Genomic DNA, 17,835 nt, shown 5'->3' on the forward strand with positions numbered 1-17,835 from the left:
TTATCAGATGTCTTTCAAAGTCTGTATTAACTATACTTTTGGTAGACAGTGAACAGCAATAAACTCTGGAAGTTGTTAAATGAAAATATTCTATATTCAAAAGAGGGAAGCAATCCCTCTGATGTGAAATAGATTAGAGGTGCTATTATTACTGCCATAAAACTTAAGAAATCCGATTTATGTTCTCGACTAAATGGAAGATCATTTAACTTACCCAAGAGGTCTGTCACAGAACAACACTCTCCTTACAAACTTGCAACTTAGAGAAGATAGAGGGTGGGAGTTACTTGTTAGAGCAAAAGCACATCAAATCTGTCTACCTCCAACAGATGGAATAGATGGAAATGGAGTTTGCTTAGAGAATATCACTCCTAATTTACAAACTGATTTAGGCATGTGATTTTAGTGCTTATGTCCAGAAGCACTTCTAATCACAAAAACAATTCCAAATGTGGAACTTTCAAAGTAATTCATCAATGAACTGAGCCTCCGAATATCCAGGCACTGAGAGAGGTATGCACTAGGAATTTAGTGATGAAACTAGACTGGCACACTGTTGCCCTTGGAAAGCTCAGTGTAGCAGAACAGGGCAAATGCACAGTTGAAGCCCCTAAAATGCATAAGAGGGCATTTTAATACCCAGAAAATGTTTAGAAAAGATGCTATCAGTAAGTAACGTCCACCAATAAGGATCACTGCCTTGTGCTTGGTGGGCCAGAGTGAGATGGAGGTGTAAAATTAGCCATCTGACAGAGTGATTTCACATATTCTTCTTCCCCCCACCTTTTTAAAATTTTTATTTAATTTCTAGTTAGTTAACATACAGTGCAATATTGGTTTCAGGAACAGAATTCAGTGACTCATCACTTACCTACAACACCCAGTGCTCATTATAACAAGTGCCCTTCTCAATAACCATCACCCATTTAGCCCATCCCCCACCCACCTCCTTCCATCAACCCTCTGTTCTGTTTAAATGTTTTTGAGAGAGAGAGAGAGAGAGCGCGCGCGCGAGAGAGAGCGCTCGTGTGCATGTGTGTGTGTGGTGGGGGGACGGGACAGAGGATCCAGAGGAGGCCGTGCTGACAGCAGTGAGCCCGATGCAGGGTTTGAACTCATGAACACTGAGATCATGACCTGAGATGAAGCTGGACGCACAATTGAGTCACCCAGGTGCCACTGATCTCCATCTTTGGGAGCCTCTTATGGTTTGTTTCCCTTTTTTCTCCCCCCCTTATATGTTCATCTGTTTTAAGTTCCATATATGAATGAAACCATATATTTATCTCTTATTTTGCTTAGCTCTAGCTCCTTGCTCCATCCATGCCGTTGCAAATGGCAAGATTTTATTCTTTTTGATGGCTGAATAATAACTCGTTGTATATACAATAGCACATCTTTTTTATCCATTCATCAGTCGATGGACCCTTTGGTTCTTTCCCCAGTGTGGCTATTGCTGATAATGCCACTATGAACACTGGGGTGCATGTACCCTTTTGAACTTGTATTTTTGTATCCTTTGGGTAAATACCTAGTAGTGCAATTGCTGGGTCATACGGTAGTTCTATTTTTAACTTTTTGAGGAACTTCCATACTGTGTTCAAGAGTGGCTGCACCAGTTTGCATTCCCACCAAAAGTACAAAAGGGTTCCCCTTTCTCCGCATTCTCGCCAACATCTGTTCTTATGTTGTTAATTTTAGCCATTCTGACAGGTATGAGGTGGTATCTCATCGTGGTCGATTTGTATTTCCCTAATGATGAGTGACATTGAGCATCTTTTCACCTGTCTGTTGGCCATCTGGATGTCTTCTTTAGAAAAATGTCTATTCATGTCTTCTCACCCTTTCTTAACTAGATCAGTTGTTTTTAGGGTGGTGAGTTTGAGAAGTTCTTTATAGATTTTGAATACTAACCCTTTATCTTATATGTCATTTGCAAATATCATTTCCCATTCCATCAGTTGTCTTTTAGTTTTGATTGTTTCCTTCTCTGTGCAGAAGCTTTTTATCTTGAGGTCCCAATAGTTCACTTTTGCTTTTGTTTCCCTTGCCTCGGGAGATGTGTCTAGTAACAAGTTACTCCAGCCTAGGTCAAACAGGTTGCTGCCTGTGCTCTCCTCTAGGATTTTGATAGTTTTCCCTGTCTCAAATTTAGGTCTTTCATCCATTTTGAATTTTTGTATATGGTGTAAGAAAGTGGTCCAATTTCATTGTTCTGCATGTTGCAGAAGATGTCCAGTTTTCTCAGCACCATTTGTTGAAGAGACAGTCTTCTTTCCATGCGGTATTCTTTCCTGCTTTATTGAAGATGAGTTGACCATATAGTTGTAGATCCATTTCTGGGTTTTCTATTCTGTTCCATTGATATAGTGTCTGTTTTTGTGTCAGTCCCATAGTGTCTTAATGACTACAGCCTGTAATACAGTTTCAAGTCCAGAATCAGGATGCCTCCAGCTTTGCTTTTCTTTTTCAGGATTGTTTTGGCGTCTTTTGTGGTTCCATATACATTTTAGGATTGTTTGTTCTAGCTCTGTGAAAAATGTCAGCAGTATTTTGATAGAATTGCATTAAATGTGTAGATTGCTTTGAGTCATGTTCTTCTTTTAAATGACTGTCTTCCCATAATGATTTCGATTATATGGTGACTAACAATAAGTTGCTTTTGGCTGGACTTAGCATTACCTTTAACTGTTTCAACAAAGACTTACATGGAGAAGATAATCATGGGAAGGTACAGATCTAATTTCCTTTTAAACAATATTGAGTACATTTTTTTAGCATATATTTAAAAGAACAAGTAACAAATATTTACCATTTTTAAAAGCAATAGCAGTAGCACCAATAATGGATTTGCCTTTACTTCTAAAAGACAGTGGTGACTACCTTAAAAGTATATTTTTCAGATGGGGCACCTGGGTGGTTCAGTCTGTTAAGTATCTGACTCTTGATTTCAGCTTAGGTCATGATCTCATGGTTTGTGAGTTCGAGCCCTGCATTGGGCTCCACTGACCAGCAAAGAGATGGCTTGGGATCCTCTCTCTCTGCCCCTCCCCATTCATGTTCATTCTCTCTCTCTGTAAATAAATTAATTTTAAAAAATAATAAAATAAAAGTGTGTTTTTCAGGGCACCTGGGTGGCTCAGTCGGTTAAGTGTCCTGACTCTTGATTTTGGCTCAGGTCATGATCTCACACTCATGAGATCAAGCCCCATGTTGGGCTCCATGCTGAGTGTGGAGCCTGCTTGAGATTTTGTCTCTCTCTCTCTCTCTCTCTCCCTCTCCCCCTTCTCTCCTGCCCTCTCTAAAAAAAGGTATAAAATAAGAGAGTATTTTTGTATATCAAAAAAATCATTGTGGATTTTGATTTCAGGAGAAGATGGTAATTTCAGTGTTATTTTTTCATGAATAAATGACAGACCCAGTATTTGTACATTTAAAAATAAAGTCCAGGGGCTCCTGGGTGGCTCAGCCAGTTAAGTGTCTGACTCTTGATCTTGGCTCAGGTTATGATCTCACGGTTCAAGTTCAAGCCCTGCACTGACAGTGTGGAGCCTGCCTGGGATTCTCTCCACCCCTCCCCTGCACTCTCTCTCAAAATAAACAAACTTTTAAAAAAGTTTTTTAAATAAGATAAAAATAAAGTCCACATGGGAAAATGTACCTTGACACTTTTACTCCTACTTCCCATGCCATGTACAAAAATCAATTATGGACGGATTGAAGATAATATGTGTAGAAAGGAAAACAATAAAGCTTTTTTTAGAGGAAAATGTTGGGAACAACTTCATGAGCTATGAGGGGCAAGGATTTTAAAAGAGAACACAAAAAATGGTAACTATAAATTTAAAAAATTAATAACTGAACATTAAAATGGTTAAAATTAAAGTCTACCAAAAGATACCAATAGGGAGATAAAAAGAAAGGCCATAGAAAAAGGGAACATATATGTGTATATATACACACATATGTATACATATATATACACACACATATATATACATACACACACACACATTTTAAAGTTTACTTATTTCTGAGAGAGAGAGAGAGAGAGAAAGAGAGAGAGAGACAGAGAGAGAGAGAGGAGAACATGAGGGGGGAGGAGCAGAGAGAGGGAGAGAGAGAATCCCAAGTTGGCTCTGCACTGTCAGCACAGAGCCCCACATGGGTTTGATCTTATGAACTGTGAGATCACGACCTGAGCTGAAATCCAGAGTGAGATGCTTAATCAACTGAGCCACCGAAGCACCCCAGAAGAATATATATTTTGTACATACGGGGTGCCTCAGTGGCTCAGTCAGTTGGGTGTCTGACTCTTGGTTTTGGCTTGGGTCATGGTTTTATAGTTTGTTGGTTTGGGCTTCATGTTGGACTCTGAGCTGGCAGTGAAGAGCCTGCCTGGGATTCTCTGTCTCCCTTTCTCTCTCTCCCTCAAAAGTAAATGGATATGGGGTGCCTGGGTGGCTCAGTCAGTTGAGCAACCGACTTCGGCTCAGGTCATGATCTCACATTTGTGAGTTCGAGCCCTGCGTCAGGCTCTGTGCTGACAGCTCGGAGCCTGGAGCCTGCTTCGGACTCTGTGCCTCCCTCTCTCTTTACCCCTCCCCTGCTCATGCTCTGTCTCTCTGTCTCTCTCTCAAAAATAAATAAAACATTAAAAAACTAAAAAAAAAGTAAATGGATAAACATTAAAAAAAAAAATTAATACACATACCCCAAAGAACTCATGCCAGTATATAGAAAGAACTACTACAAATAAGAAAATGATCACCCAACAGAAAAAAAATGCATAAAATATTTCAACACTTTTCAGAAAAGATAGTCAAATGGCTAATAAACACATGAAAAGAGAATAATATGATTAGCCATCAGGGACATGCAAAGCAAAGCTACAATGTGGTATCAGCACACACACACACACACACACAAGAATGGTTAAAATGGCAAAAGGAGAGATACGTAACTGGAATTCTCATACACAACTGGTGTGTCTAAACCACCACAACCACAAATGCATTTGGCAATATCTACTAAAGCTGAACACATGCATATCCAGTGAACCAGCAACTCTTCTTCTAGATGTCGAACTGGCACTCACATTCACCAAAAGATGGGTAAGAAAATGCTCATAGCAAACAGTCCGTGATAGACGAGAACTGGTTATATGGTCGATATAACTTAATCTCCTAATTGTTAGAAATTTAGATGGCTTCCAATTTCTATATAGTGAAAAATGTTGGAACAGACGTCTTCTTTAGTTTTTGAAATATTTCCTTAAGAAGGATTCTTAATATGTATTTCAAGACTGCTAGCCGAGTGAGCTATGACTACTAAGAGATTGCAACATTAAAAAAAGTACCAATTTCACTATATCCATGTGAACATAAATTTTTATATATTTTTTACTAATTAAAAATTCAAGGAGGGAATATATTGAGTTTTAAAAATTTGCATTTCTTTAAGTGCAGGTGCCTCTACTAATAACCTCTTAAAGAATGGCAGGAGCAGGGGCGCCTGGGTGGCTCAGTCGGTTGGGCGTCCGACTTCGGCTCAGGTCACGATCTCACGGTATGGGAGTTCGAGCCCCGTGTCGGGCTCTGGGCTGATGGCTCAGAGCCTGGAGCCTGTTTCGGATTCTGTGTCTCCCTCTCTCTCTGACCCTCCCCTGTTCATGCTCTGTCTCTCTCTGTCTCAAAAATAAATAAACGTTTAAAAAAAAATTTTTTTTTAAAAAAAGAATGGCAGGAGCACATAACTTTTTATAACTATCTATGATGGTAACCAAAGGGCCTCGATGGAAAATTTTATAGCATTCATGTGGACCAAAATATTTACAAAGGAATACCAATCTTCCCCATGAAATTTTTCTTAGTAGGTTTTCCTTCTCTCTTAGGAAACTTACACTTTGAGGGTAAGACTTATCTTCTGGAAAGCAATCAAACCTCTGGACAGAAGAGAAAATCATTAATCTGTTTCTATTTTATTAATAAAAGCTCCTATAAATGTAGTGACTCAATGCTTTGGCTTTTATTAAGTTGATAGTTTCTTTCTTGATAGCTGGCAGAATTTCTCATACTAAGTATAATTAATATAAAAATGATGAGTCACAACAACGTACAGACTTCAGTAAAAACCAGATGTGTCGTCAAAGCATCACAGTTGAGACATACATAGCATACCATGAAATTTCTTTCAAAGCTTTTATAGAAAAATAAATTTGTCACCACTTAGGAGATGTCAAAGGCTTTTTATAGTATTTCCTGTAAAGGCCCACAAATAGGAATTCTTGGGTAGGACTGCACAGTAGCTTAAGTTTTATCCAGTTGAATCCTGCCAAAAAACGAGACAGTTGTCAATTCTTCATTGACATGCCTCAAACATTAGAGGAAACATTTTGAAGTGATAACATCATTTATACAGACAAAGTGTATTTTTTTTTCTCTTCTAGGTCACTAAGCTAGTTTGACCATTCCAGGGCACAAAGATTCACTATGGTATTTTGAATTGTGTATGGCTTCTGTACTTTGCAATGCTACAAACAACCTCATATGATACACCTAGGCATTAGGGACAAATCCAGATTAAATTTAAATTTCCACTGAGCCGTCTCATGAAAACTATCCACAGGAATCCATGTATTTTCATGATGAACAGATATGAGATGCCTTTTGCCTTCCTGACGACTTGTTTTCATAGGCTAGGACTTTATCTCACATAAAACTGTGTGGCTCTTACATGTATCATTCAAGATACCTACACTCGTTAAGATTACCCACCATTTCTTCAATTCCTGCTTACGGAAAACTGCTCTAAATGGAAAATGTTAGCAATGATGACTGTATTGTAATAGTTTTACTGCTTTCAAATGAAAGAGTACTTATCACTTTATTTTGACATAAAATAAGTATTTTTTACAAAGACAACTTTAAAATAAGGAGGAAGAAACTCAAAGAGTCACAGACCAGTAAAGCATAGCAACAGATTTCAGGGAGTCTAAGAATAACCTAAGTGGTAGAAGTCAAGGAAAGACCCATTGGGGAAGACAAAGATGATCAAGGTATCCCATGCACAGCCAGAAAATACTAGGAAAAACAATCCACTGGTAAATGAGAATACTGACTTCAGGGAAGGAACTTAAGAGCGCAGAAATCCTCAGTAGTGCAATTTTGGAAAGGAAACACTTCAGGGGAGAAGTAGGTTAAAAGCAATAGAGAGGAATTCTTTGGAACATACATTGTAAAGGAGAGAAAAAGCAAAGCAAGAGGGAAAAATTTAGAATCCTGCAAGATGAAAGAAAGAAAGAAAGAAAGAAAGAAAGAAAAGAACACAACTCCTCCTCCACCTCAACCTCTTTTCTAAAAAAAGAAAGTACCTACTACACTGGCAGAAGAGGCCTATCATGAACCTATCACAAACTATAAAGTAAACAAAGCACTGCAAACTACCACCCTTGTCCACACAAATACCTAGCTACAGCCTTTATCTACTTTAAAAAATATATAGTATACAAACAAAATACGAGAATCCCAACAATTCAGTTTATGGAAACCTCCTCCCACTAAAAAACAATGGTAAAGCAGAAGGAAACTGAACACTCCAAACTTAATGTTATGTCCTCAAACAATTGGAGATATGATAAAACCTCTTGAAACAGAAAATCAAAAACTAAAAACAGAGATGGACAAAATCTGAAAGAACTAAGAGCTGGTCTCACAAAACAAAGAAATGACAAAATTACATAAAAAGTAAAGACCATATTTATGTACAAAGTGCACAAGGAATAATGGATTCTAATAAAAACATGATAATGAATATTGAAAAAAAGAATAAAAATAGAATGAAAAGGAAATAAAAAACTAAAAGGACTGGTGAGAATGTGGCTGAAAGGACAAGGAAGATCTAATTTTCTTATACTTAAAATCAAAAAAAGATCCACAAGACAATGGAACAGAATATTAAAAGTATCATCCCACAAAACTTTCCCGAAGTGAAAGATCTGTATCTATATATTGAAAGAGGTCACTGGATATCAATGAAAACCAGCCCACAATGATCACCTTCAACACATATCCTTGTAACACTATTAAGACTTTAAAGGTAAATAAACTTCTCAAAAATCAATACAAAAAGTCAGGGAATAATGGAAGAGTATTTATTTTTTTAATTTTTTTAAATGTTTACTTATTTATTTTTGACAGAGAGCAGGCTCTGTGCTGTCCATAGGGAGCCCGACGCAGGGCTCAATCCCAGATCATGACTTGAGCCAAAATCAAGAGTTGGACACTTGTCTGAGCTACTGAGGCACTCCAGAAGAGTATTTAAAAATAAATCAATAAACTCAAAGAAAGAACATGTGAATCAAGGACATATTTACATAAAATCAAATTGATCCTCAAGTCTTCACGTAATACAAATTTAAAAATAAGCAGTTTTTTTTAAATGTTTATTTTTGAGAGAGAGAGACAGAGAGACAGAGAGAGACAGAGAGACAGAGAGAGAGAGAGACAGAGCACGAGCAGGGGAGGGGCAGAGAGAGACGGAGACACAGAATCCAAAGCAGGCTCCAGACTCTGAGCTGTCAGCACAGAGCGTGACATGGAGCTTGAACCCACGAATCATGAGACCATGACCTGAGCCGAAGCTGGAGGCTTAACTGAGCCACCCAGATGCCCCTAAAAGGCAATTTTAAACATGCAAGAAATTCTGCACCCATAAGTTCTGCTTCAAGAATCAATCTAGTCTAAGATGAATTTTACCCATTCACAGTATGACTGGGAGAACTTGCGCAAAAGGCTGAAAATGAACATTTGTTATTTTTTTTTATTTATTTAAAAAAAATTTTTTTTAATGTTTATTTATTTCTGAGACAGAGACAGAGCATGAGCAGGGGAGGGGCAGAGAGAGGGGGGGACACAGAATCTGAAACAGGCTCCAGGCTCTGAGCTGTCAGCACAGAGCCTGACACGGGGCTCGAGCTCACAGACTGTGAGATCATGACCTGAGCGGAAGCCGGATGCTCAACCGACTGAGCCACCCAGGTGCCCCCATTTGTTATTTTTAAATACAGAACTAGAGAGGCGCCTGGGTCGCTCAGTTAGGTAAATGTCTGATTTGAGGTCAGGTCATGATCTTGAAGTTCATGACTTTGAGCCCCACATTGGGCTCCATATTGACGGTGTGGAGCCTGCTTGCAATTCTGTCTCTCTCCCTCTCAGCCTCTCCCTGCCCCTCCCCAACTTGCACTCTCTCTCAAAATAAATAAATAAACCTTAAAAAATTAAAACAAAACAGATCCAGAAAAGTTAGAGAGGGGTTGAAGAATAAGAGGTTATATGATGTAGGCTGCATGTTATGAATTTATGTTCTAACAGAGTAAAAGTAGGGAAAAGAAGAGAGGAAAAGAGGAGGTAGAATAGTTCATTGAATGTTATGTAGTAGGTAGCACAGACAATTGGTGGGAGTTAAAGAACACCATCAAAAAAAAGACAAATCAGCGACACCTGGGTGGCTCAGCCAGTTAAGCATCCGACTTCAGCTCAGATCATGATCTCACAGTCTGTGAGCTCGAGCCCCACATCGGGCTCTGTGCTGACAGCTCAGAGCCTGGAGCCTGCTTCACATTCTGTGTCTCCCTCTCTCTGACCCGCCCCATTCATACTGTCTCTCTCTGTCTCAAAAATAAATAAACATTAAAATTTTTTTTTTTAAAATAGATAGTATAAATTGAAAGATAACACTTAGAACAAAATTATAAAACTTATTAAACTCCAAAAGCAGTTTTAAAATAAAAAGGAAAGAAAACAATGTAAAGAAATACGAACAAGGTGTGCCTGGGTGACTCAGTCAGTTGAAGTGTCTGACTCTTAATTTCAGCTCAGGTCATGATCCCAGGGTCATGGGATCAAGCCCCATGTCAGGCTCTGAGCTAAGCATGGAGCCTAAGACTCATTCTCTCTCCCTCTCCCCCCCCCCCACGCTCCTCTGTTTCGCTCCCCCACTTTCACTCTCTCTCTCTCAAACCAAAAAAAAAAACAAAAACAAAAAACAAAAGAAATAAGCACAACAAATACATATAATTATAGCTTAAAATAAGATAAACTTGAGATAAAACATTCCAATTTTATAAGTAAGTGCAAATGGGCTTAACTCAGCTATCAAAAAAATTTTTCTTTCAATTTACTTCACAAATTAAACCGCGAAAAATGTGCTACATACAAGAAACACATACAAAACGATATAGAAAGGCTAAAAATAGCAAAGCAGGTATACCAGGCAAATGAAAACAGTAAGAGACAAGAAGGAGGATATGCAGATATTGAGAGACAAAGAATTCAATAAAAGTATTATTAGACATGACAAAGGAAACGTCTAATGCTGGAGGTCACAATTTAAAATAAAGATATTATAATCAAGAATATTTATGCAACACTGCAACTCCCGTAAAAGCAAAATCCCAAGGAAAAACAGGAAAAAAGAGACATACCAATCAAGTAGTAAAAATAAAGATATGTGTAGAAAATCTAAACAGAGGGGCGTGTGGGTGGCTTAGTCGGTTAAGTGTCCGACTTCAGCTCATGATTTCACGGTTTGTGAGTTCGAGCCCCGTGTCAGGCTCTGAGATGACAGCTCAGAGCCTGAAGCCTCCTTCAGATTCTGTGTCTCCCTCTCTCTCTGCCCCTCCCCTGCTTGTGCTATGTCTCTCTCTCTCTCTCAAAAATAAATAAACATTAAAAAAAGTTAAAAAAATCTAAACAATAAATAAGACAAATCTTCTGAATGTATATCAAACTTTGCATCTTGCTATTAGCGAATAAACCTTCTCAAGCATACACGGGACATTCATAATAAAGGTTGTATATTAGGTTATGCAGAAAATATTAGCAAGCTCCATGAAATAGTGATATCCCTTCCAACCACACTCAGAAATATTTATGACCACAATGCAGGAAAAATAAAAATTATTAACAGCAGCAAAGAAAGGTACTTCCAACAGGAAATAAATCTACTTACGTATTATTTACCCAGTAGTAAACAGTTAGTGGGTAAAAGGGAAATACAAAACAAATTACAGAATTCCAAAAAAGTATTGATAACATTATAAATCAACCTGTGGCATATCAAATTAAACCCCACAGCTTTAGACATACTTATCAATAAAAATGAAAGAATGTAAATCAATTAAAATTCTTTTCTAAAAGGTAAGAAACAAATGGCAAAATAAGCTCAAAACGAGTATAATGAAGAAAATGAAATAATGGGACTAGAAACAAAGATTAATAAGGGAGAGAAAAAAAGAACAGATCTAAATACAGTTAATAAATCAAATTCCATTTTTTGAAGAAACAAAATAGGCAAACCACTAGCTGACATGGGAAAAAAAAAAAAGAGTACAAATAAAGAAAACAAAAAATGTCATGAAGAAAATAACCATTGACAAAACCACTGAAATAACCATTAGAAAAAAAGCCACAGGATTCTATTTTGCAGACATCACTGCAAATGAATTTGAAGACCCAGGTGAACTGGGTAATTTACCTGGCAAACAACTTACCAAAACTGAATTACTTAAAGATAAAATCCGAAACAGATCATACTTAGAAAAAATAAAGAAGGGGCACCTGGGTGACTCAGTTAAGCATCTGAGTCTAGGTTTTGGCTCAGGTCATATCTCACAGTTTGTGAGTTCGAGTCCTGCATCAGACTCTGCACTGTCAGTGTGGAGATTAATTACTTGGGATTCTTTCTCTGCTCCTCCCTCTGCTCGCATGCTCTCTCTTAAAATAAGTAAATAAACTTAAAAAAAAAAAAAAAGGAAAAAAGAGAGAAAATAATAAAGAACGACCCTACCAAAAAAAAAAAAAAAAAAAGAAAAGAAAAAAAAAAAAAGCACCAGGCCTCGCTCCCACTGGTAAGAGGCCAAAAAATTGAGAAGACATGAAGGATTAGACCAGAGATGGGGAGGAGGCGAGAGGATGAACATCACACTTAAAGATACTGGGTTCCAATTACACTTCTAAAAGACATTTTATACATTTGTACCGATCAATGTTTCCAAATTAACTCAGAAAGAATTCAAGATTTCTTTATGATGTTAGCTCACCCAAAGAGTCTTAGATTTTTTTCTGCCTTTCCTAAAACAAAGGGACTGATCTCTAAAAGCCAAAGGTTCTTACCTTAACGACACAGTAGATTCTCCTGGGAAGCTTTTAAAATACAGGGGCGTGGGTCCCACCCAATCAATTCTGATTCAACTGGTCCAGGATGGGGACCAGGTATACAGTATTATTTAAAGTCTTTCCAGGTGACTCTAATATGCAGGCATCATTGAAAACCACTGATTTTAGCTAAGAATAACAACTATAGTAGCTAATATTTACTAAGCATATATTATGTGTTAGGTACTCTTCTTAGCACTTTACATGTTACTAATTCATTCTCTATTTTACAAATGAAAAAACAGGTCAGGTAACTCACCCAAAGTCACACATATGCCAACAGCAGAGAGAGAGTTTAATACCAGGCAGTTTGGATCCAAAACCCATGCTTTAATCACCATGATATACTGCCTCCTAAGTGTGAATTATGCGTGAATTATACCTGTATTCTTTAATTGCAAATAAAGTGATCAGGAAAAAAACAAAACAAAAAAATGAGATAATTAATGTCCTCCTTCTTGGAAGCAGTACAGTGGCATCCTGTTGCAAAAGTACCAACAAGCTTATTTGGAGAGTAAATAAACAGACAAGAATCTTCTCTTCCCAAAAGGTTCAAATTGAGATTTCCACACATGGTCCACACAAATAATTTCTTACATATCATCCTATACAACCTAGTTATTCAATGTCAAGTATCAAACATTGCTTTAGCTTTAAAACTCAGGGCAGTGATGTACATTTAAAAGAAAAATTCCTACCTATTTCAGTTCTGCTAACTCCAATGCCATTATAAATTCTCAAGTAATTAAAATGACAAGAATCAGAATCTTCAATGTCAAAGTCACCAAATTTGATGTGCACTCTCTCTCCCATCTTTACACGGATCTCCCATTCACAAACGGTGCTGTTGGGATAGGTCTGTGGGTAGTTTATGGACATGAGGGTCCCACTTTCAGGGCCTAGTACAGTATGTCCACATCCATCACCTTTAAAAAAAAAAAAAGAGTTAAAAGAATGATAAATTATTATTACACCTTTAACTTATACTATAAATAATCAGGATTCTTTTGTGAAAATTTAAAAATATGTATGACAGATATTTTATGCCACCAATACTTTCCTTACACAAGATAAAAGGGATGATAGAGTTCTTAATATATTTACTCACAGGAGCCAAGAGAGAAGCCAGGTAAGGTCAAAATGATCAATGATTATCCTTATTCAAAGAACTTTCCAATCTGAATAAACAGATTTATTAGCTTAACAATACATTTATATACATATCACAACTGCAATCTTTAAAGGAGTATTAATTCATAGTAACTGTTGAAAGACAACATAAACTATAAAAATAAAAGTATGTGATCAGCTTCATCCATTTATTTATAAATATAAACCTTTCTAAAATCTGTGAGAAGACTAAAGGTTATGCAGATTACTGATCATACTACAGTATTACAAGGCATTTATCCTTGAAGGCATTAAAGCAATATTTAATGAAATTTAATTTTACATTCTACTGAAATTGGACTTTGGAGTACTCCCCCTCCTAAAACCTCACTTTTTCCTACCAAATGAGGAGGAAAAAATGGCATTTGTACATCATGAAACATTAGGAAAAATAACCTTCCTATCTTGGTAGCAGCAGGATTTGCTCCAGCAATTCGTTCTGCAACTGGATATGGGGACTCAGGTAACTTAACATAGTACTATTATTTGCACCCTTCCCTTTCCCATAAAAAGTGGTATTTGGGCACCTAGGAGAGGCATGCAGTGGTAAGAAGTTTCAGGTGCTGCTCCAATTGTACCAGTCAGCATTCCTTAATGATGGGATTCAATAATGAATCTCTTTTAAATCTCTAAAAGGAAGATGGGTACACTGTACTAAAACGATAGTATTTTTTCGTTCAAAAATAGCCACCTATAATCACCTTTGGAATAATTCAGTACTTACACAAAAAAACTATACTAAAAGTGACAGTGCTGAGTTTTATTTATTTTTTTAAATGTTTATTTTTGAGAGAGACAGAGAATGATCAGGGGAGGGGCAGAGAGAGAGAGAGAGAGAGAGAATGAATCTGAAGCAGGCTCCAGGCTCTGACCTGTCAGCACAGAGCCTGACGCGGGGCTTGAACTCACGAACTGTGAGATCATGACCTGAGCTGAAGTTGGACGCTTAGCCAACTGAGCCACCCAGGCGCCCCAGTTCTGAGTTTTAAAGTCAATATAGATATAGATTGCTGTAAAAGAATTTTCTATTATGTTGATTTATTATTTTTGAGAACAATGCAGTGCTGATATCATTTGCTAGAACAAATAAAAGCTTTAAAGGCCTGTAAGAAGTTAATACAGTATCTAGCAAGTAGTTGCAAAATAAATGTTTATTAATTGGATGTATAAGGAAATTGTACATGAATCAATGAAAAAGTAATTTCAAACAAGTCTCAAAACTAAATTTTTTGAAAAGTTTTTTTTTTTTTTTTTTTTTTAAGTTTATTTGAGGAAGACAGAGAGAGTGTGAGCAAGGGTGGGGCAGAGGGAGAGAGGGAATCCCAAGCAGGCTCCGTAGGGTCAGAGCAGAGCCAGATGTGGGGCTCGAATTCACAAAACTGAGATCATGACCTGAACCAATATCAAGAGTTGGGACACTTAACCGACTGAGCTACCCAGGCACCCCTCAAAACTAACTTTAATAAAAGAACACTCTGTATAAGCTTATGATGACAATACTTTATATCCTTTCCTGATCAAGCAATTCTCAAATCCGTCCTACTATTGTTAGCCTACTTTTAAATGTTTAATTTTGAGAGACAGAGAAAGAGAGTGCACACGCAGAGGAGGCATTTGACAAAGGATCCAAAGTGGGCTCCATGCTAACAGCAGAGTCCGACACGGAACTCAAACCCATGAACCTTGAGATTATGACCTGAGCCGAGGTCTGGATACTTAACTGACTGAGCCACCCAGGCGCCCCTAGCCTATTTTAAAGGCCAATACTAGCAATCTGGCTTCCTAAACGAATATCTCACATAAAGCTCAGCTTTTGAGCAATGTTAAAACTTCAGCTCTCTCTACACCTGCTTTCATTCTACACACAAAAACTAGGCATAGCCACTCAATGATATATAAAGGCACCATGAAATAAACATGTGAGTTTTTGTGATATATTCACTGATATTTTGCAAATATAAAATTTAAACGTTAGATAACTTAGAAGAAAAAAAAACCCACAGATTTTCCCTGAAACCATCAAGAAAATACCTTGAATATCTCTGAGTATCATCCAAATTAGAAACACAGGGATATAAAAACTGTCTCTGTAAAAATAAAGGAATTGTAATATAAATAACTTTTGAATAATCATTAACATTTTTCCTTAGAGAAAAAAAAACTATCCCCTAAGACAAAGTTTCTAACGTTATGAAACTAGTTTGAAATGTTCTCTTAATATTGAAAAGATGAAAATGTGCTTTCTGGAATGCTTAAATCTTTGAAAAGCAGCCGCCGAACAAATGAAATAACTCAAAATATAAATGTATTTTCTTTAGTGAATAGAACTAAAGCAGCTTTTTAAGTGTCTGGAAGTGTTGATGGATTTCAGGAAGCCAAGAATTTCCTATTAACAGCTGAATTCATGACTTAGTAATGGCAGATTGTCCCAACTAACGAATTCCCCATAGGCTATTATTTAACTTAAGGTTGCCATTTTAAGATGAATTTTACAAAAGTACAAGCAGTGTTAGTAATTTTTATGTCTTTATGCTCATATTTATGTTTGATTCTCAATAAGTAATACACAAAATGTTTCTTGCCCTTTCCTCTATAAAGCACAATTTCTACGAGTCAACAAAATAAATATAACTGATGAAAAACAGGACTTTTACATGCATGCTGATGAAGAAAACAATTAAAATGGAGAGGTCTTTTTTCAGTATCTTGTGTAGGGGGAGGGCATGAACAGTCCACAAGTAACGTGCCAAGAATGTTCTAAAATATGTGATGGAGTTCAGAGCTTCCTCCTCCAGCAAAAAGATGATATGCACCAGAAACCAAAGTTAAGAGAGTCTCAAATCTACTACTACAGTGAACGAGTTTGAATGTTTCATATGCCCAAGACTTTGATAAGTTTAATCTGACAAGATAAATAGCTTAGCTGGTCTGGACACTTATTGCTATGAAGTATATGTTTAGAATATTCCAGTTTGAAAGGGGAAGCTGGGCTTATACATTATCACTAGGCCAGCAGTTCTCAAATGTTTTTCTGTTATTCCCAAATAAGAAATACATTTTAGATTGTATTCCTACACCCATGCATGTACAATCCTGACCTACTCTGGTCCCCACCAGCACTCCGAAAACCACTGTACTAGGCACCCAAAGGTCATAATGTTGAATTCTCAAAGAAAGACCCTGTCCTCACTTTTACCCCCAAATTAGAAAATGTGCTTGCCGTTTATTTTCACAGTTCTTAAAAGCAAATCCTATTCTGCACAATACTTAAAATAATAAAGTATTTAAAAGTAAAACTAAAATCTGGAAAATATTCTTTATCAACTAATCACCTAATACACTCAGAGCAGTGGTGCTCAGATGGGGGGGTGAGGGGGAGGCTCCCATGGGAGCAATTTTACCTCCCATTTGGCAATGTCTGGAGATATTTTTGGTTGCCACAACTGAGGGGGTGGGATCCTACTGGCATCTGGGGGTAGAAGTCAAGAATGTTGCTAAAGATCCTACAATGTGCACAGGACAGCCCCCAGAATAAAGGGTTGATGTTACATGTCAGGAGTACCGGGGTTGAGAAGACTGACTTGGAGCAAAGGCTAGGACAACTCAGAAGATCTGAGTGAGTTCTTGGCTGGGTTTCCTTTGGCCCAAAGGATAATGCTGTTCTGTCCACTAAGGGTACAACCTAGGGCATACTTTCCCTGCTGTGGTCAGTAGTTATACTAAAGAGTTTTACAGTCCCACTTCCCAATTTTTATAAGTAAATGGAGGTTAAAGGAGAGAAAACATCCTTTTTATTAGCCTACATCCCTGGAATAACTTTTTTTCTGGGTCAGGAGCTCTTAAAATTAGGGTTTAAAAAAGGGTGCGAATAGGATCAGGAGTAAGTCTCCAAATTTTCTGCTTAGCTTTGTATGTTGGAAAGAATAATGATCTGTGACCAAGCTACACTGCCTCTTGTTATTCATTTTCACGAGGCAGAATTGACAAAGACAGCATAACTACTGTGGGGAAAAATAACTTTCACATGGTTTTCCTAGGACCAATCCATACACTATCACCCATTAACTCCAACATCACCAAATCTTTCTCCTTCTCAACTCCATCACCACCACCATCACTGCCAGCTTCTCCTCCTCCCCCTCCTCCTCTAGATGGTCTCCACAAAAGTATAACTGACCATCCAGGATAGAAGCCTGTCAATGTAATTTTTGAATTTCAATTTTATTTCAGTGAAGAAGAGACACTGGAATTTGATCTCACTGCTCCTTTGTTTGGCTGCAGATTTATCTAGGGAATTACTCATAGAACATGTGTTCACTTCCTCTGAAGAGTCTAAGGTCAGATGTGTTAAGCCAGATACAAGTTTTGGTATTGTTCCAGGAAAATAACTGAGTATTTTTTTAAACTACGTATCCCTAGAGAAAACAGAAAGAACATTAAACATATTTAA

The 17,835-nt window shown here is 37.4% G+C and overlaps 1 protein-coding gene across 1 annotated transcript in view; it reads right to left on the reverse strand.

The window, feature by feature from the left end:
• The window catches only part of DCBLD2 (discoidin, CUB and LCCL domain containing 2), a 91,450-nt gene that overhangs the window by 60,589 nt on the left and 13,026 nt on the right, over positions 1-17,835 (reverse strand). The window contains exon 2 of the mRNA XM_007095953.3: positions 12,914-13,141. Coding sequence (XP_007096015.2) covers positions 12,914-13,141 — 228 coding nt within the window. The remainder of the gene's footprint in view (positions 1-12,913; positions 13,142-17,835) is intronic.

This window comes from Panthera tigris, chromosome C2 (genome assembly GCF_018350195.1).
Source record: "Panthera tigris isolate Pti1 chromosome C2, P.tigris_Pti1_mat1.1, whole genome shotgun sequence".
Taxonomy (NCBI): Eukaryota; Metazoa; Chordata; class Mammalia; order Carnivora; family Felidae; genus Panthera; species Panthera tigris.